This window comes from Rhinoderma darwinii, chromosome 6, assembly GCF_050947455.1.
Source record: "Rhinoderma darwinii isolate aRhiDar2 chromosome 6, aRhiDar2.hap1, whole genome shotgun sequence".
NCBI lineage: Eukaryota > Metazoa > Chordata > Amphibia > Anura > Rhinodermatidae > Rhinoderma > Rhinoderma darwinii.
The window spans coordinates 37,616,688-37,637,291 of NC_134692.1; the positions used below are offsets into that span (position 1 = coordinate 37,616,688).

At 35.3% G+C, this 20,604-nt stretch overlaps 1 protein-coding gene across 1 annotated transcript in view; it reads right to left on the bottom strand.

The window, feature by feature from the left end:
• Nucleotides 1-20,604, bottom strand: part of TTN (titin) — a 241,485-nt gene that overhangs the window by 70,165 nt on the left and 150,716 nt on the right. Inside the window, exons 191-236 of the mRNA XM_075831506.1 lie at nucleotides 19,320-19,583; nucleotides 19,071-19,210; nucleotides 18,839-18,965; nucleotides 18,400-18,666; nucleotides 17,897-18,163; nucleotides 17,532-17,798; nucleotides 17,295-17,434; nucleotides 16,730-16,856; nucleotides 15,925-16,067; nucleotides 14,493-14,616; nucleotides 14,148-14,414; nucleotides 13,723-13,820; nucleotides 13,400-13,568; nucleotides 13,030-13,296; nucleotides 12,665-12,934; nucleotides 11,636-11,914; nucleotides 11,141-11,549; nucleotides 10,886-11,010; nucleotides 10,515-10,781; nucleotides 9,975-10,244; nucleotides 9,586-9,888; nucleotides 9,190-9,492; nucleotides 8,916-9,103; nucleotides 8,298-8,412; nucleotides 7,909-8,193; nucleotides 7,675-7,826; nucleotides 7,139-7,286; nucleotides 6,757-6,934; nucleotides 6,539-6,660; nucleotides 6,151-6,438; nucleotides 5,724-6,020; nucleotides 5,433-5,619; nucleotides 5,199-5,314; nucleotides 4,799-5,098; nucleotides 4,179-4,478; nucleotides 3,929-4,034; nucleotides 3,632-3,828; nucleotides 3,236-3,541; nucleotides 2,872-3,150; nucleotides 2,485-2,784; nucleotides 2,098-2,400; nucleotides 1,632-2,006; nucleotides 1,187-1,489; nucleotides 782-1,081; nucleotides 398-694; nucleotides 23-307 (exon numbers count right to left, since the gene is read on the bottom strand). Coding sequence (XP_075687621.1) covers nucleotides 23-307; nucleotides 398-694; nucleotides 782-1,081; nucleotides 1,187-1,489; nucleotides 1,632-2,006; nucleotides 2,098-2,400; nucleotides 2,485-2,784; nucleotides 2,872-3,150; nucleotides 3,236-3,541; nucleotides 3,632-3,828; nucleotides 3,929-4,034; nucleotides 4,179-4,478; nucleotides 4,799-5,098; nucleotides 5,199-5,314; nucleotides 5,433-5,619; nucleotides 5,724-6,020; nucleotides 6,151-6,438; nucleotides 6,539-6,660; nucleotides 6,757-6,934; nucleotides 7,139-7,286; nucleotides 7,675-7,826; nucleotides 7,909-8,193; nucleotides 8,298-8,412; nucleotides 8,916-9,103; nucleotides 9,190-9,492; nucleotides 9,586-9,888; nucleotides 9,975-10,244; nucleotides 10,515-10,781; nucleotides 10,886-11,010; nucleotides 11,141-11,549; nucleotides 11,636-11,914; nucleotides 12,665-12,934; nucleotides 13,030-13,296; nucleotides 13,400-13,568; nucleotides 13,723-13,820; nucleotides 14,148-14,414; nucleotides 14,493-14,616; nucleotides 15,925-16,067; nucleotides 16,730-16,856; nucleotides 17,295-17,434; nucleotides 17,532-17,798; nucleotides 17,897-18,163; nucleotides 18,400-18,666; nucleotides 18,839-18,965; nucleotides 19,071-19,210; nucleotides 19,320-19,583 — 10,620 coding nt within the window. The remainder of the gene's footprint in view (nucleotides 1-22; nucleotides 308-397; nucleotides 695-781; nucleotides 1,082-1,186; nucleotides 1,490-1,631; nucleotides 2,007-2,097; nucleotides 2,401-2,484; nucleotides 2,785-2,871; nucleotides 3,151-3,235; nucleotides 3,542-3,631; nucleotides 3,829-3,928; nucleotides 4,035-4,178; nucleotides 4,479-4,798; nucleotides 5,099-5,198; nucleotides 5,315-5,432; nucleotides 5,620-5,723; nucleotides 6,021-6,150; nucleotides 6,439-6,538; nucleotides 6,661-6,756; nucleotides 6,935-7,138; nucleotides 7,287-7,674; nucleotides 7,827-7,908; nucleotides 8,194-8,297; nucleotides 8,413-8,915; nucleotides 9,104-9,189; nucleotides 9,493-9,585; nucleotides 9,889-9,974; nucleotides 10,245-10,514; nucleotides 10,782-10,885; nucleotides 11,011-11,140; nucleotides 11,550-11,635; nucleotides 11,915-12,664; nucleotides 12,935-13,029; nucleotides 13,297-13,399; nucleotides 13,569-13,722; nucleotides 13,821-14,147; nucleotides 14,415-14,492; nucleotides 14,617-15,924; nucleotides 16,068-16,729; nucleotides 16,857-17,294; nucleotides 17,435-17,531; nucleotides 17,799-17,896; nucleotides 18,164-18,399; nucleotides 18,667-18,838; nucleotides 18,966-19,070; nucleotides 19,211-19,319; nucleotides 19,584-20,604) is intronic.

Here is a 20,604-nt window from a genome sequence, read left to right on the forward strand (position 1 = left end):
TACTAAAGAAAAATGTTCTTACCAAAGATCTCAACACGTGTTGCAGCAGATTTGGTACCACTTTCATTGCTGGCAGTGATTATATATCTCCCATGGTCCTTTCTTTCTGCATTGGCAATAGTAAGCACAGAAGACTTTCCTTCATTAACTATTTCAGCCTTTTCCTTATTCACTTCACCGTCTTCTATAGACCATTCAATTTTAGGAGCAGGACGACCAAAAACAGTGGCGGGAATCTTTAGAACCTGACCAGCCAAAAGCTGAATACCGTCTTTTACGGAGAGGTCTAATTCAACGACTGGTGGTTCTAAAAGTGAATAATAAAAAAAAGAGTTACAATATATTCTTATGTGAATGTAGAAACCATTGTATATTGATCAAACAAACAGAAATATACCTTGTGGTTCAAGGACTGTAATGGGTTCTGTTACTCCAGGGGGACCTTCACCAGTAACATTGACAGCACTCACACGAACTTTGTAATCTGCACCTTCTCTAATGCCTTTAACAATGTAATTACGCATTTTAATTGGCCTGTCTGTGCAGCGAGACCATTCATTGCTGCCCATTAACTGTTTATCAACAAAGTAGCCAACAATTTCTCCACCACCATTGTATAGAGGAGGATCCCATTCTAAATCAATGGCTGATGAGCTTGTGTCAACAATTCTTGGAGCTGGTGGTCCTGGAAGCACTAATATTGAGATAAGAAGATAAAAGATGGTAAGTTACAGCTTTTCATGCGCAAACAGTATTTTAGTCTGCATGGTTTGTTACTTACATATTGGATCTTGAGCTGTCTTTGGATCAGAAGGTACACTAAACTTTCCAGCTCCTCCGGCATTTTCTGCACAAACTCTAAAAATGTATGTAAGGCCCTCCAAAAGACCTTCAACTTTGACCTCAAGGGAATTGAGAAGATTCCTGTTAACACGAGCCCAGTGAGTGCTGTTCACTTCACGTTTCTCAATCCAATATCCTAATATTGGGCTGCCGTTGTCTTTGGGTTCCTTCCACGTAACTACCATACTGTTGGCTGTAACATCTTCAACTTCAGGTTTTTCTGGTGCTTCGGGTGGTGCTGTGAATATATACCATTTATACATTATAGTCTTTCTTTAGTATAAATACATATCGTACATTTAAACTAATTTAAAAGTATTCAGTAGAGCAAAAAAAAACTTACTAAATGGATCTTTAGCAAGAAGAGGTTGAGAGATACATGGTGGTCCTGGGCCAAATCTATTTTCAGCTGTAACACGGAAGATGTATTCTTTGTCCTCAATAAGTTTGGTGACTGGATATTTGCAGTGCCTTAATGTAGATGTTACAATAACCCATCCAATTTCAGCCTTTGAATTATCTTTCTTCTCTAATACGTAGTTTAAGATTTCACTACCGCCATCATCCAAGGGAGGTTCCCATTTGCATGTAACTGAATTCTTCCTTACTTCGTCAAAAGTAAAGTTCACTGGAGGACCTGGGAAATCTGAAAATCCAATGAAAAAAAAAATACTTACACTTATAACAAAACGAATTCAATAGTTAATCAGGAAATGTTATAATTCTTATCATTAATAGAATTTGTATTTATTATACATAGGGTACAAATTATATATAGTATTGCTTACCTAATACATTTACTTCACATGTAGCTTTTGCAACACCATGATCATTTTCAACCTTGATTGTAAATATGCCATAATCGGCCCGTATGGAATCTCTAATGGACAATTCGGATTCTCCCTGTCTACTGTTGTCAACATTTAAACGCTCTGGCAAAGAAAGGTGGAATGGTTCATCCACAACTGCTTCTTTTTTCTTGCGGGAAACAATTTTTTCCACTCTTTTCTTTATCTCCTCTGGTTTGATTACTTCATCATTTCTATGCCAAGTAATGGTTGGATATGGTGATCCACTTATATGTGCATCCAGTGTAATCTCATCTCCTTGCCTGACAGAAAGTCCAGATTGTAAACTGCCTGAGAGGAATACTTTTGGAGGATCTAGAGAGAAGAATCAATAACAATGTGTTAATGTATATACTTTTAACCCATAAAGTTTTTTGATTCTTTTCTACAATTTCTCTTTGCTTACCCATTGGATCTACAGCTATAATTCCTGGGGATACACGGGAGGGTTCACTAATTCCTGCAGCATTTTCTGCACGTACACGATACTGATACTCTTTTCCCTCTTCCAAACCCTTCACAGTGTAGGTGAGTACAGGAACAATAGATTCATTGCAGCGTTCCCATTTTTCACCACCTTTGGGAATCTTCTCAATGATGTAACCCATAATCTTGCATCCTCCATCATACTGGGGAGGTTTCCATGTCAGAGTAATAGTCTTTGAAGTGGGATTGTGAGTATCAAGATCAACAGGTGGATCTGGTCGTTCTGTAAAATAATATTAAAAAACAACAATCAAAACACTTCAATTGTTATCTGTGCACTATTATCTGTAGTCATGCAATAACCTACGTTTTGCATCCTCTGCAATAATTGGATTTCTGAGTTCAAGATATTCCCCTCCACCAATCTTATTAACAGCCTTGACTCTGAAATAGTATTCTCCATTAGGTATCAGATCTTTAATATTCCATGTTAATTTGTTTTCTCCTGACATCACTGGTGTGTAAGTTCTTCGTCCAGCTTCTCTGCGCTCTAAGACATAATGCACTACTGGAGTTCCACCATCATAATCTGGTGGCTCCCAAGAAACTTTGCAAGTATTTTTGGTAACTTCTGTAGCTTTAATGTCCTTGCATTGTCCGGGCAAACCTAGAAAATATAAACATGAACGGTGAATAAATGTTTTTTTTTGTTGCTATAAATAGTCAGCTCTTTCTACCAAATTACATTATTTACCTATGACTTTCACATTAATGGATCCTGTAGTTGATCCTACTTTGTTTTCCAGTGTGATGGTATAGACTCCAGCATCTCCATGGACAACATTAGACACATCTAAATTGGCAGATGTGTAGTCACTCTTGGATGATACTCTGTCAGCAATTTTAATTTCTTTGCCATCCTTATGCCAGCTAATAGTTGGTAATGGAACAGCTCTGAATGGCACAGGAATAGTTAGTTTTTCTCCTTCTACAACAACAATGTCTTGGGTTTTCAGATCAATTGTTGGATTACCTGTAGGGAAAAATATATGGATATAATTTACCATAAATTTTTAATCTCTGTATTCAATGATATACAATATTAACAATATACTCACAGTCAGGATCCTTAGCAAACACATTCTCTGAAATTTCAGATGGATCACTAGTGCCAATAGCATTGACAGCCCTAACACGGAGGATATATTCTTTATCAGGAATAATGCCTTCTTCAGTTTTGTACTTCAGGTCTTTAACAGGTCGTGAATTGATTCTCATCCACTTTTCAGTGCCTGCTGGGCATGCCTCAATATGATATCCAATAATGGGGCTACCACCATTTTTCTCTGGAGCCTTCCAGGCAATAGAGATGTGGCTTCTGGTTGCATCAGTAACATGTAACTCAAGAGGAGGTGATGGAGGACCTAAAAAAATGTAAACATTCAAGATAATTTTCAAATTCTTATGAAAAGTTATTTCTTTAAAGTCTTTGTTTGAGTCTTTATAGTACTTACTTGTTGGGTCTTCAATTGCCAACATATCTGTAGGTTCACTTGGATGACCAACACCAGCTTCATTTTCTGCCCGAACCTGGAATTGAACTTCTGTGCCTTCAATAACATCTGTTACCCTGAACTGACAGTCTGGGCCAGATGTCCTTCCAGATTTAACCCAGCGCGTGGCCAGTTTCTCTTTCTTTTCAATAACATATCTGTTTAAAGTAATATGAAAATGTTTTTAATATATTTGTAAATATCAACACAGCATGATATAGTCTGTGCATTTGCTCAACCTCTGTTTTTATAATTTACCTTTGTATGGGTCTTCCTCCATCATTTTTGGGTGCTTCCCATTTCAATTCAACATGTCTCTTTGTTACATCAACCACTATTAGTGCGTATGGTGGTCCAGGGGTAGCTAAAAATATAATATGAGTGTTAAAGAAACTGTTTGCTGTGAAAACAGATATTTTAGAGACAGTAATCACTCATGAACTGGATAAAAATGTATGTTTTGCCATTCAGTATTAAAAATGATAACTTACTAAAAATGATAACTTACTAAATGTATCCTTGGCCAACACTGAGTCTTCTAGTTCACAATAGTCACTTTGTCCTGCTGCATTTTCAGCAGCTACTCGGAACACATATAAGGAACCTTCAGAAAGTGGGGTCACAGAACATTTGATGTCCTTTACTGTGGTGTCCACTGTCTGCCAGCCCTTGCGTCTTACGTCTCTCTTTTCAACGATGTAGTTGGTAATTGGGGAACCTCCATCTCTCTCGGGAACCGTCCATTTAAGATCTGCTACATTCTTACTTATATTAATAACCTCAAGCCAGCGGGGTGGAGAAGGAGGATCTAAAAAATGTATAAGAAAATACATTATTATCATAATAGTTACTCATTTACAATAATAATCTATAAGTAGCTTGCTGCATATATAATTAATAGCTATACTTATAGACTAACAACCTATGAAAAGTCCAGTTTACATCCAATGCTTAGTTTACTACATTGGCGAGGTTTGCATAGAGCTCTGTACAAAGTTATCATTAAAATACAAGCATACACACTACAGTTTTATATATATATATATATATATATATATATATATATATATATATATATATATATATAAATTTGGACTTCAAAAAGTAAAAATAAAATGTATAACTTACTAAGTCTCTCTTTGCAGAGTACTGGGTCACTTGGTTCGCTAGGCTCGCTTTCTCCAGCTTTGTTTACAGCTCTTACTCTAAAAGAGTACTCCTGCTTTTCCATGAGGCCTTTCAAAAAGTGTTCTGTGTTTGGAATGCCATCTGCCACTCTAACCCATTCATCAGTTCCAGTCTTTAAAAGCTCAATAACATAGGAATCTATCTTGGCACCACCATCATGTTCTGGTTTCAGCCAGTTCAAGAATGCAGATGTTTTAGCAACATCTTTGACAGTTGGTTTGGTGGGAGGCCATGGTGGATCTACATCAAAAGAAAAAAAATGAGTTTTATAATAATGTTGCATTCACAATAATAACCAATGCAAAACTGGCTTTATTATATATGTAAAAATTAAACATACCAATTGGATCTTTTATTAAGATAGGCTCAGTCTCTCTACTTGGCTTTCCAGGGCCAGCAAGATTTTCTGCCAAAACACGGAACTGATACTTCTTTTTGTTTGTAAGACCTTTGACTCTGTTAAAGATAAGTGTATACAGTTAACATGTATTGTAGCTTACTGATATATTGTTATTTAAAGATATATTTATTAACAGCAGGGTGATTAGCATAAATATTAATATGGCGTGTATACCTATATGTAGGATCTTTAACAGGAGTTTTGTTGCATCTGACCCATTTTCCACTTTCAGGATCAAGTCTTTCAACCCAATATCCAGTTATTGGACTTCCACCATCTTCATCTGGTTCATTCCAGGACAAAGTCACTGATTCTTTTGTAATGTCAGAAGGTTCAAGGCGGGTTGGTGGTCCAGGAGGATCTGTAAAACAGAATCAACATTTAATATTATAAGATCCCATTCACTGCACAGACCAAATCTTTAGAGTTTGAAGGACAAATCAAGCAATGTTTGTATTTCCTTACCGAATGAGTACTTAGCAGTCATGGAGTTAGATTGTACAGGCTCTCCAATACCGTACATATTTTCAGCACTGGCCCTGAAGATGTATTCTTTAAGAGGTGTAAGTTTTGCAGCCTTAAATCGAGTCTCTTTAATTGTTGATGACAATTTGTTCCATATTTCACTGTCTCCTGCTTTTTGTTCCAGAATGTAGTTGCTAATCCTTGAGCCACCATCGTCTCGTGGAGGATTCCAGGTTAGTACACAGGATTCATTTGTAATCTCAGAAATATCAAATGCAGCTGGAGGTCCAGGTTTATCTGTGTATTTAAAAAAGGTGTGTTTATATGAATTAAGTACACAAAGTAGAAAACGTTCATCTGCAAAGCAGCATTTGCATTTAAATTTTAGTTTAGTTTTTAAATGAACCTAAAAGAAAAAAAATGGTACCTAAAACATTCACTTCAACAACGGCTGTAGCTCTGCCAGAAGTATTTACTGCTTCTATTATGTAAGTTCCAGAGTCGCTTCTTTTGCTCTCTGTAATTACAACTGTAGAATGTCCTGGTTTGGATTCAATTGTAACTCGAGTGTCAACTCTCAGTAGAGACTCAGCTTTGTTCCATGTAACTTTAGGTTCTGGTTTCCCCATAATTGAAGCTGGTAGTTCAATTTTGGTTCCAGCCTTCACTGTTATGCCAGCTATAAGTTTCACATCCAAGAAAATTTCAGGTGCCTCTATATTAACAAAGGGAAGAGTATATTAGTAAAATATAGTATATTGTGGGCATTGTGAATAATAACTCTTTTTTAAATAAACACTCAGAATATTAAATACCTTTAGGATCTGTAGCTAGGATATCATCTGTTGGTCTGCTCGGTTTACTGGCACCAAGTCTATTGAGTGCTTTTACACGGTATGAATACCATTGACCATCAGTGAGATTGTCCACTTGCAACCTATGAAGAAGATGCATTTTCCATGTTACAAAAGAAAAACAATTAAATGTCTGCTTTTCCTCTAAAATGCTCCCACCAAACAAAGATCACACTTACTTAGTTTCTGTAACAGAATCGCCACAAATTTCCCATTTGTCAGTGCCACGCTGGCATTTCTCCACCAGATAACCCTTGATGCGTGAGCCACCATCATACTTGGGTGGCTCCCATGTGAGGAAAATTCCTTTAGAAGTTGGATCGCGCCACTTAAGATTTTCAGGTGGGTCAGGAACAGCTGTAATAAAAGTAGAATATAAAAAAATTTGTGAAGAATATATTGAAAAACATGAACTATGTGCTAGTAAAAAAAATGCTTAGTCTCTCCTTTGCCTTTTAATATAGGAAACGATATGACATGAATTGAAAAAAACGTGTATATTTATATCTGTATTTTGAGAATATTGGTTTTCTGAAAAATAGAATAAAAACTCTAACTTACTTGCTGGTGCAGACATGTTTACTGGTTCATCAATGTATGCTGGTTCTCCTGGTCCGCACTTATTACAAGCTGAAACGCGGAATAGATATTCCCTGCCTTGTATAAGGTCGGATACTGTGAATTCTTGGTCAAGGACATTTTCTATGACCTGAAACAGATCAAAACTTTCAAAAATCTATTTGTATTTTAATACAACAGACAATTGTAAACACTAGTTTACAGCTTTTATGTTCAGTTTAAAGAGTTGTATGCTAATATGAACTTAATTGTAGTCCATCTATCTCATGTTAACTATCGATTAACCGATTAAACAATGATTAAAGCTGTCTCAGTAAAATGAGCTGATTGTTGCATGTCCGCCAGCTCTGCACTTGGACCATGTGCAACCGCTGGAGGGTAAATGTAGTATTACATGGTTCCTATTGAAGTCTTCAAAGCGTACAAAACTCTATATATTTAAACTTTTCTATTAATCTTTCTCTGCTTTAAGGTTAACAATTACATCCTTATGAAATTAATATTAGCTTATTACGTACCCTAGCCCAAGTCTTGCGGTTGACTTCTCGTTTCTCTATAAGGTATCCAGTCAGTGGACTGCCGCCATCATTCTCAGGTGTTTCCCAAGACAGATTCACAGTACTTCTTGTGAGGTCCCCGACCTTTAGCTCTCTTGGAGCACTTGGACGAGCTAGAAAAGAATTTATAACAATTAATTAAATAAACGTATTTCCCTCAGGATTTATTTGATAATAAAGTTTATTAGCCCTTACCAATAACATTGACATCTATTTCTCCAGACAATGATATCACAGAATTCTGAAGCTCTAATGTATAAATTCCTTTGTCAGGACGTTCGCTTGGAGAAATAACAAGCTCCGTAAAAGTTGCAGTTGTATCGATTTTAACACGTTCATTACTTTCCAAGACTGTACCATTCACTGACCATACCACGGTAGGTGTTGGGTAGCCAGTAATAGGAACATGTATTTTAAGAGGTTCAGGGACGATCACTTCAAGGCCATCTTTGAAAGCACTTAAATCCATGGTAGGTGGTGCTAAAAGTATAATAAAATAAAACAATTATATATTTTGTTTGTAAATACATTTGTTAACATCCATATTTGAAATTAAAATTTTTGAATGCAATTCAAATACTCACAGTGAGGATCATCTGCGGTGAGTGGTCCTAGGCTATCTGTAGGATCTGATATGCCAGCTGCATTCTCTGCAGAGACTCTATAGTAATAGTTTGCTCCGGACTTCAAGCCAGTGACCTAGTATAAGCAATCAAGTAGTTTTATGAGTAAATAACGACAGAATGGAGCCCTGACAGACACAAACAGAAACCGTAGGTGTAAGTTTCCATCACCATTGATTTCAATGGTGACGGATCCGGTGCCAATGGTTTCCGTTTGTCTGAGTTGTGCAAGGGTTCAGTCGTTTTGACGGAATCAATACCGTAGTAGACTACGGTATTGATTCTGTCAAAACGACGGAACCCTTGCACAACTGAGACAAACAGAAACCATTGGCACCGGATCCGTCACCATTGAAATCAATGGTGATGCAAACGGAAACCTATAGTTTCCATTTGTTTCAGTCAGGGTCCCGTTCTGATGGAAAACTCAGTCGGAACGTCAGAACGGGACCCTGACGCAGATGTGAACGAAGCCTAAATCTGCCAAACCTAGAAATTTGATTATGGTAATCTTTAAAAATGAACTTTTTTTGTTTTGCTAAAGAGAATTTTGTTTATTGAATTCGTTTTTGAACATACCTTGTATGTAAGATCAGGTGCGAGTCTCACGTTACAACGAATCCACTTATCAGTGCCTTCTTCACATCTTTCAATAATATAGCCTAATACTGGGCTTCCTCCATCCTGCAGGGGAGGTTCCCATGTAAGCTGAACAGATTCCTTGGTTTGCTTAGAATGAGTAAGATTGATAGGAGGACTAGGTTTTTCTATAAAGAAAAATGTGAATACATTTCAATTGTCTTTGACGTCTATCATTTTAGTCAGTTAAAGTCAACTATGAATATGTACATACCAATGGGATCCCTGATCTTTACAGCACGTGTTGCAGCACTTGGTTTGCCAACTCCAGCTTGATTTTCAGCTCTTACTCTGAAAATGTATTCCTTGTTCTCCACAACATCATTAAGAGTTGCTCCCAGCTCATCTGGTTTGGTAATCATGGCAGGGTCCCATTTAATGGAAGCTCTGTCACGCAATTCAATAATGTATGATATTATTTCAGATCCACCATCGTACTCTGGTGGTTCCCAGGTCAGTGATGCACCAAACCGATTGACATCACAAACATCTACATTCAATGGAGGTCCTGGAACATCTGTAAAAAAAATAAAAAAATCATATTTTATTCATTATAATTTTTGATAAAACAGAAATTCCCAGTCTTGGCCATTTGTTGCTTAGTGCTTACCAAACTTGTTCTTGGCTTCAACAGGTTTGTCTGTTTCTACTGGTTCACCAGCACCTACTCTGTTCTTTGCACTGACACGGAAAAGATATTCCACACCACCCTTCTGGAGTCCGGTAACTGTGTATTCACAGCTGTCTGCATGGTCAGTCACGAGGACCCAAGTCTTACGCTTAACATCTCTTCTTTCAATTATGTAGCCAGTGATTTTACTACCGCCATCACTCTCTGGTTCTTCCCAAGCCAGGCTGACTTCTCCATCATATGTATCAATAACCTCAAAATTTCTAACAGGTCCAGGAACATCTGAGATAATTTAGAAAATTTTTGTTATAAAAGGCTTGATTTTAAAAAAAGGTAAAAATTTCTGATGACATTCAAACACAACTTACCAATTACGTCTAAGTTGATATGTGCCTCTGCCTTGCCATGTTTATTTTGTAGTATGATTGTATAGTGCCCTTTGTCAGCTTTCTTTGTTTCAGGGATTCTAAAGCTTGTGTTATTTGCTGTAGTATCAACATACACATCAGGCAATGTTTCATCTCCCCTACGCCATTCAGCTTCTGCTTTTGGATAGGCATCATATGGTACAGACATGGTAAGTGGCTTGCCAGCATCAATCACAATATTCTGGTCTGCTGTCTTGATCTTTGGTACAGCTGTTGATGACACAATATGGTAAGTACATTAATGTTATATGTACTTCTGCTTCATTAGGTATAATTTTCAAATAAATATATGTGTGAATATGAAAGGATATCGTAGACTAATCCCATATTTTTATTATAGTAATTTACTTATGGTTTTCATTAAGTCTAAAGCTGTAAATAAACATGATAGCAACTTAGAATACAAGTGAATGATTAAAATTAGTAGTGAAAAATGAAATTGATCGCATCAGGTATCTATTATAAAAAAATATACTATACCTGCTAACTCAAGTTTTGCTCTTGCTTCTTTATCTTTGGCAATAAATCTGTATTCACCCTGATCACGGGGTCTGATTTCACAAACTTGCATTCTGTGGACTTTTCCTTCACTCATCATTTGATGTTTGTCTCCCTGGACAATGATCATATTATTTCTCAACCATTTTACTTCAACTCTATCCTTGTTTAACTCAGCTTCAAAGATGACATCTGTGCCGGGTGCTTCAAAGACATCAAGTGGTGGCCTAATAATCTCAATTGGAATTTCTAAATAAAAATAAAGCAAAAATGTAATTTAGAATGAGTTAAATGCAATATGAACGTACAACTTTTTGGAAATAATTGGATAAACAATAATTTTGTTATTGTACCTTCAACAAAAAGTCTAGCTCTAGATTTTCTCTCATCAATTCCGCATGAATATTCACATTCATCTTCTGGTCTGCAGTCTTTAATGATAAGTCTGTGGAGACTTCCATCTTTCTCAAATTGGTATCTTAAGAAAAAAAATTAAATATATATAAATATATAAAAAGACATAACAAGTTTAAATGCATAATAATCTTAATATTTCAAGTAAGGAATATGTATTCATATTATTAATACCAAATGCACAACATTCTTACTTTTTGTTTCCTCTAATTTCCCGACCGTTCCTGTACCATTTCACTGCGGCTTTCTCCTTGGAGAGCTGACAAGTGAAAACTGCATCCTCAAATTCAATAACAGTTTGGTCTTGTAGATGCTGTACAAAATCTGCTGGAGCTTCTGTGATTAAAAGCTCTGCTACTGCCCTGTCTTGTCCAGCAATGACAGTGTATTCGCCTTCATCGACAAAGCCACAGTCTTTGATAATCAGAGAATGTTTGAATTTGTCAACTTTGTACAAAACTCTTTTGTCCAGAACAACCTCTTGGCCATTCTTCATCCACATGACTGTCGCATTTGGACGGTTGACTTTGCAGCAGAAAGTTACTGATTTCTTCTCCATTGTCTCAATATCTTCAATAGGCTCAACAATCTTCAAATCCTCTTCTGAAATAAGAGATGAAAAGTCCTTACAGTCATAGTGGTTGAACATAGTGGAAGACAAGTCAAAATAATGTTCACTAGCTACTTACCTGAAACAGTTAGAGCTCCAGAAGACTTCACATGTTCACCTCTGTTGTTACTCAGTTGTATTGTGTAAGTGGATTGGTCATCTAGTTGAGCTTCTCTGATTCTAAGAGTATAAACTAAATCTTTGTGTACCATTACATATTTGGGACTATCAAATATTGCTTCATCATTCTTGAACCATTTGGCTTTGGCCCCTTCTGTGTTGACTTCACAGTTAAAGACAAGTTCTTGTCCCTCTTTAACTTGTTGGTCCTTAACAGGTGTTATGATCCTAAGTCTCTCTGCAAAACAAAACACCCAGTGGTAAGTATCCTGGCTTCATAACTAACATAATACAAGTACTGATTTGTCCACCCTTAACTTTTTTGTATTGTGTTAAGTTATACAATTTGTTATGTTACCAATTCAATACAATTTTGTGGCATCCAGTTAAAAAAAACCATATACAATGCGGTATACATTTTTTTTATTATTATAGGAGTCCATGGGCGATGGATGCCACTACATGCCTATACAGTTGCCTCTGTCACAGGCATCTCTTAGCGGCTTATATGTTGTACCATCCACAGATTCCAATGTATACCTATACAGAAGCATCTGTCGGAGGTATATGTTTTTTGTTTTTTTTACATGTTTGTTTAACATCTCATGCCATACATATCGGGTTTAGAGATAAGTTATGGAAGGACACCTATGTATTGATGGATACATAGTTAGATAGAGAGAGGGAGAGAGAGAGAGAGAGAGAGAGATTGAGAGATTATAGATAGATGGATAGATAGATAGATAGATAGATAGATAGATAGATAGATAGATAGGCATATATCCTAAAGTGAATGAGGGTGTGACAAGTATGTCTCATTCATGATTTTCATGTTGCATAATGAGTATTGTAGGGTGGTAGCATGTACACTGAGTTTTGGATATAGAGTGCAAGCAGAATGCACTGTAACAGTTCACTTTTCTCCAATAGATTCCTTATTAGATTATATTAACAATATTTGGACTTTTTTCCATGTCTTACAACTTACCAATCACTGTCAGTTCTGCTGTTGCTCTGGATTGTCCAATCATGGCAGCATAGCCTCCTTCATCTTCTTTTGGCACTGCATCTTTAACAATAAGTACTCTCCTCTTGCCATCAGAAATTATGTCATACTTATCACCAGACTGAAGGATCACATCATTCTTAACCCACTGAACTTCAAAAGCTTCTTTTGAAACAGAGCAGGCAAATTCAGCTTTTTCACCCTCTAGTACCTCAATGTTCTGTGGTCTGGAAATAAACTCAGCAGCAAGTTCTAAATAAATGGTGAAAATCATTACTTTACCATGCTGTACTGTTAACTACAGTATAAAAACTTTAATTTCATAGGAAAATAAAGAAATTTCTTACCTTTAATTCCAAGGTTTCCTGCTGTTTGTGAATTTGGCAGTCTACAGTTGTATTCTCCAGCATCATCCAAGTTAATATTATGAATTATCAAGATTCTCTTCCTGCCCTCAGCAATATGCTCATATCTACCACCATCTGGTAATTCAGTATCTCCTTTAAACCAAGCAACATCAGCGCTGGCCTTTGAAACCTCACAAACCAGTTTGACAGATTCTGATTCACATGCTTCAATATTAGGGAGATTTTTAGTAAACACAGCTTCTTCCTCTGCAAAACACAAGAGTGAATTTAGTAAGATTAAGCCAATTATGCAAAACATATTACATTTTTAGATTGTCTCATTTGATTATGGCAGGTAGTTATTGCTTACCAATGACTGTAAGCAGTCCGGAGGTTCTGGCCATTCTTGACTCACAGACATATTCTGCCTCATCATCAAATACACATTTGTTCACAACCAAGGCACGTGTTACTCCTTTAGATATGATATCATATTTTTTGCCTTTTCGAATTTCAATTCCATCTTTAAACCAACGGACCTTTAGTGTAAAATTATTAAAGTAGGTGTAGGAAAAAAATACAAGAAGATATTTAATTCCTGGACAACGCGTAGAATATATAAAGTTTCAATATTTTTGTTCTATAATTGAGCAAAGTAGCAAGAAAAGATGAAAATAAAGTAATATAAGATACCTTGGCACTTTCACGAGAAATTTCACACTCAAAGCGAGCAGTTTCCTTCTCTTTAACTTCAAGATCAGAAAGGGGTTTGGCAAATTCCACAAATGGAGCTGTGAAAGAATATTACTTGGGTCATTATATGAAGTAAAACCATAACTATAATAATAAGTTGTCCATAAATCTGTCTACAATGGAAGCTACAATGCTCTGCTGACTCCGTCATTCAATGGATACCACGGACGGCCGACGGATTCCATTGTCTTACAATGGGGTCCATCAGTTTCTGAAGCGGTGTCCGATGTTTTGACAAGAAAAATAGCTCTATACACACTGCTATTCTCCCAGTCAAATGTGTGAACAGAGCCTAAGAAACAAATACCAGACTATATCAATAAACGTAAGCCTCGGCAACTTAATGTTCATATAGAGCAACTTACGTTCTACATTCAAGAATGCGGATGTCTTGAATTCCTTGGCATCACAGGTATATGTCCGTGCATCATCCAGTGTGCAGCCATGAATGATAAGCTTTCTGGTTCTGCCATCAGCAATAATGTCATATTTCTTGGTCTTGTGGATTTCTTGGCCATTCCTAAACCATTTAACCTCAGCTTGCTCCCTGGATAGCTCACACTCGAGAACTGCAGTGGCTTCCTCTTCTACTGTTTGGTCTTCAAGAGGTTTGGTAAATTCAACTGGAGGTTCTACAAGGTTGAAAACTGGTTAAAAAGTGCTCTTTGTGTTGATGCTTAGAAACAGAAACATTGAAGCTGCTGCTTTACCTTTAACAATCAAGTTGGCCTGGGTCTTAAAGTCTTTTGCAGTGAGTGTTACCTCTCCAGCATCTGGTAACTGCACATCCCTGAGAGTGATAGTGTGAACTCTTCCTTCAGCACGAGTAACAATCTAACAATACAAATATTTTTTATTGTAAGACTTTGCAAATTAAAAAAAAAAAAAAACAGCGACACCTTTCTTGTTTCTCCAATAATTTTACAATGAAATAGTCACACGTAAATATTTACAGATATACAAACGCATGTGTTGTCTCTATTTTATCTTATGTAATTACTGCAAATAACTATTTTGTACTGCACTAAATAATTTGCAATATATTTAATTTTGAACACAACTATAGCATTGTAATAAAATTATATAGTGACACTATATAATACTGGCAAAAAACAAAGCTGTCTATATCTGTTGATCTATCTATCTATCTATCTATCTATCTATCTATCTATCTATCTATCTATCTATCTATCTATCTATCTATCTATCTATAGATCTAACAATCATTGTGCACAATTTTTCATTAATTGTTCAGTATACAGTATTTTTATCTGCTCTTTAGCACAGCTAATTTTTTAAAAACTTTGTACACAAAAAAGCTTTATTGAAAATGTTAGCATAAACAAAATAAAATAATAATAATAATATTATTAATAATAATAATAATAATAAAAGCCTTACATATTATAGTGGTAACTATAATAATCATAATAATAATATAAATTAAATGTAAGCTTCAAATTATTATATTTTTAATATCACATTTACGCAATACGTTATTTACTGCTTTTATTTTGTAAAACTATGTTATGAAACATAAAATTTCATAACTAATCATTATTTTAATAGTTACTAATTAATGCAGTCAGGATAGATTTTTTTTTTAATTACTTTGGGCTATGGTATCTTGACATGTAAAAGGAGCACTTGAAGCTGGGATAAAAATAGCAGATGAGAGAGCACTTGGAGTGCAAATCTGGACACAAAGTTATACTGTCAATTGCCTGAAATGGAATTTTAAGCCTGCTAATCCCATATATGCACAATACTTTACTACAGTTATCAAATGAATGAAAAACTATTTAAGAAAAGCATGTTGCTCAGCATACCTTATCATGGATACAATATTAACCAAATAATGAAAAATATTCAACAATTAGTTTCAGTAAAATAAACCAAATCTTCTAAATGCACATAAAGTAGTAGTAATAATAATAATAATAATAATAATAATAATAATAATAATAATGATCCAAGTATTTCCATTATTTTTGCTTCTTAACCTTATTACTACTACATGCATTTAGCAAGAATAAATTTCAAATATATACCTTAGTGTTATTTGATTAAAGATAAATGTGCTAATATTCATCAATGTTTTTATTTTTATTATACAATATAATTTGTTGAAGTTTTCCTTACCTTATCACTTGATTCCAGCTTTTGTCCATTGAGCAACCACTCTACAGGGATCCCTTCATAAGAAAGTTCACACTCGAAGGTAGCCGTCTCCCCAGCTGTCACAGTCACATCTTTCAAGGGCCTTAGCAGGCCAATTACACGGGCTTTTCCAACAGAAGACATTTTCCATTAAAATCCTCCTTCACAGGAAAGCACAGGCCCTTTACCCTCCAATTTCCATTGCGGCTTCCCTTCAGGGTGCTGAGGGCTGCACTGAAACTATTTAAAGTCTTTCACTGACTGTGGCCTCCAGAATCTACTAAGGGGTGGGGCCTGCCACCATATGCATACCGTGTTTCCTTACTTTCAACAGAGTCAGCAGTATACAGTATGAGTGTAGCATCTGTCCACCCACCAATCAACCATATGTCTCTTGCTACATATGCATATCCCTTCTAAAATAGCAAACCTACTAGTGGACAGAAACAGGTGGCACCAAGCAACCTTATCTGCTGCTGTCCATCAATCTCTTGGCACTTTCCAAAATTGTAACGATAATGATCCCACTATCAGCAGTTAACATGCCAACACAGCAAGTCTTTCTTTGTAACTATCCTCTTTCATAACAACTTATTAGATAAGTATTCCTGGTATCATTGATGATGCAACATTTTCAGTGCAATTAGCTTATTGTTTTTCTAGAATTAATATTTATCCACAATACCATACAATGACAATACTATATATAGTTGCAGATTTTGATTATTTTTATCCACCCATGGATATTTTTTTAAAGCAATATATTTTAATTAAAGCAATACATTACCTTTCACTTTGAGATGCGCACTGGATTTTGCATTGGCTGCTTGAAAATCTATCCCACCAGCTTGGTCCAAATGCACATTGTAAAGAATGAGGAAATGCTTTTTGCCTTCCTCTTTGATTTCACAATCCTAAAATAATTACATTTATTACAATTCGATTCAAAACGTCATTTTCTCAAACTTTACTAAGCCTTCTATATACTAACATTATATACATTTATATGCTAAAATTATTGTACTTTTTTTTTACTGTACCCTTAATGTAAATATTAAAATGATATAAATTTGTTCTTTATTTTTACTGCACCACTTCCATGCTAATTAAAAAGGTTATGTATTTCTAGAAGTATTTTAAAATGTTACTTTATGGACTCTACAAAAGACTACGATCAAGCAAAATCTTTAAAAGGATAAACATATACTTCAGAATTATTTATTTACATGTTATGTATAAGTGCCCAACTTCTAGTTAAAGTAAATTTGTACCCTGATGTAAAACACTCTGCAGCATTAAAAAAAACACCAGAAAAGGTAAGACTAATTTTAGCGCATGCTAGAAATACTTACCGGAGAAGAATGTAAAGTCTCTCCTTTCAGTTTCCAGTTAGCATGGACCTCTTCTTCAGATATTTCAGTCTCAAAACGAGCAGTTTCTGTTTCTATAACTTCCACACTGTACAGAGGGCGGACAACCTTAATGTCACGTTCTAAAGCAGACAAATGAAAAACCGGTGTCATAAAAAGATTTTGTCACTGTAAACTGTCAAAAATAACAATAATTTGTCATTGGCTTATAAGAGTCACCTTCAATGTTGAGTTTGGCAGTGGTTTGGTCAGTGCCACAGTCACAAGTGTATTCCCCGATGTCCTTCTTTGAAGCCTTTTTGATTGTAAGAATGCGTTTCTTCTCATCTGATTTAATTATTACATTTTTGGATGGAATTATCTCCTGTCCATCCTTGAACCATTTCACTGGTGCTTTGGATTTGCTGACCTCGCAGAGCAACACAACTTCATCTTTCTCCACAGCAGTGTAGTCTTGAAGTTTGGTTACAAAATATGGATCTCCCTCTGCACGTAAAGCGCATAATCAGAAATACCAAGTATTAAGGGACGTAATGGCAGACATTTTCAATAAAAATAAATTATTTTTTTTTTACAAAACTTACCAATAACAGTAAGTTTAGCTTCATTTGTTTTTCCCATGGCTTCAACTTTTATAAGAGAAGTGTCATCCAGAGTGACATCCTTGAATTTAATAGTGTGGAATTTGCCATCATCATGTATTGACACCAGCTTGCTAGGATGAAGGCGCTGGTCATTCTTGAGCCAACTAACTTGGATATTTTCATGAGATAACTCAATTGTGAATTCAGCTGTTTCTTGCTCTTTAACAGTTACGTCTTTGAGTGGTGTTACAAATTCAAGACGAATACCTACAACACACAAATGTTTTTAAATGCATACAGAACATTACAAAGTTTAGCTGTAAGATCAAAAGATTTTTGTGCACATTGACTACTGCTAATGACTAATACAATTTTAGAGCTGAGAAGAACTATTGCTAAATTCTCCATAAGAAATATTTTAATATTATTGTAGCATTTATAACTGTAATGCAAAACAAAGTATTTTTCTAAATTTAGAGAAGAAAGTTATAAAAACGGCAAACCTTCAATGATGAGTTTTGAACTGGATCTCTTATCCTCTGCTTCAAACATGTATTTAGCTTCATCTTCAAATGCAACTGACTTGACCACCAGAGAGTGTCTTGTGCTTTCAGCAAGAAGTTCATACTTGTCATCTCCCTGAAGTTCCTGGGATCCTTTCAGCCAGCGGTATGTCTTAGGCAACCTTGAAGTCTCACATTCAAATCTTGCTTCATCTTTTTCATACACCTTGACGTCAGTGAGTGGAGTAATGAAGATGAGTGGAAGTTCTGTGATAAAATTAATTGGTTAGAAGATGTTCATTTATATATCAAATATTAATCACAATCTTGTCCATCTGTGGGCATGTGTAAAATGTGTATGTATAAAATAATTAAAAGTATAAAAATAATATGAATTCTTGCCATCATACATTTATACAATTATAGAATATAAGCCCACCTTTCACTTTGAGATTAGCCTCATTTTTGGCATTAGCAGCCTGGAAGGAAATCTCGCCTGCCATATCCAGTTTGCAGTTATATAATATGAGGACATGTTTCTTTCCATCCTCTATAATTTCACAGTCCTTTTCAAGAAGAAAAAAATATATATTACAATTAAGTAAATAAAATCATTATAATTAATTTCAATGATAAATGCATAAAAGCAATTAATATCATAAATGTCTTACAGGGGAAGGAGACAGGATCTCTCCCTTAAGTTTCCATTGGGCATGAACATCAGGTTCTGAGATTTCAACTTCAAATCGTGCTGTTTCACCTTCAAATACCTCCACTCCGTACAAGGGGCGTTCGATTTTAATGATGCGTGCTGCATTAGTAAAGAATATTTGTTCTCATTAATATAAATAATAATAATAATAATAATAGTTATATAAATTGCCCTAATTAAATCCAGAATATCTTGGCTATTAACCTACCTTCTATGTTTACTGTTCCTTTGGTTTTATCTGTTCCACAGTCACATTCATATTCCCCTTTGTTTTTTTCTTCAACTTTCTTAATCTTCAGAATTCTGCGTTTGCCATCAGTCTTGATAGTTACAGTCTTCGAAACCTTGATTTCTTCACCATTTTTAAGCCATTTTACTGGTACGTCTTTGCTGAGCTCACATTCCATTGTCATGTCATCTTTTTCCACTGCAGTGTAGTCTTGCAATTTTACAGTGAAATAAGGATCGGCCTCTGTAAACAGAGTAATTCAACAAATAATTAAAATCATGCCTAACATAATGCAGAGGTAGCAGGCCACCAATCCTGGAACCTTTATCTTTCAAATAGATAGACCAACAAACATACATATATACTTATACACAACATATATGACCAATACTTGACAGACAGACTTACATTTACAAAGTAACGAGTAAAAAAGACATACAAACAACAGAAACGCACACATAAGTAATGACATACACTAATGAATGTACAGTTCACAAAAATAACAAAATAAAAATATATATGTATACACATATATAACATGTAAATAAATACAAAACAATTATATATAGACATATACAACAGACCACACCACAAATATATACAAACACAACACTAAGCACTAACACAGTAAGCATACGTAATGAGCCTTTGCTTTAAAGAGCTTGGATGAAGAAACAAAAACTATACAACAAAAGAAAAGCAAGAGCGACGAAAGACGTTATCCATAACAATTGCTTTAAATTGGGCATTATGAACAGAGACTATGGTTCGTTAATAGGGCTTGGTAAATATAAAAAATGAAATTAAAATCGTGGTATAGGCAATTAGAAAAATAATGAAAAATTTAATTAGATAATAAAGTGAAATGTAGCATTAATACTTGTAAATAATATGAATATAGCAATGTCTATAAAAGCTTCACAGACATGGTAGTATTAAAATAGTAATGTTATATATGTTATATGCCAAAATGTGTCAGATTAGTTGCATATTAAATAGTTTTAATTACTAGAAAGTGGTAAGGCATACATATCAAAGATGTTAAGGCCTTGGAATCATTGTATCAAAATGCAGGCACTTAGGCACATAGCACATAGGTCTATAAGATTCTAGTAATGTTCATTTCACTGGAAGAGCTTTATGAGCGAAGACTGCTACTGATTAAAGTGTAGCTAGCATAGCAGTTGTGTGCCAAGAGTACAAAAGAGGAAAGTGGAAAGGAAGAACATTTTAGACGGAGACGAAAAAGCATCAAGGCAAGAAG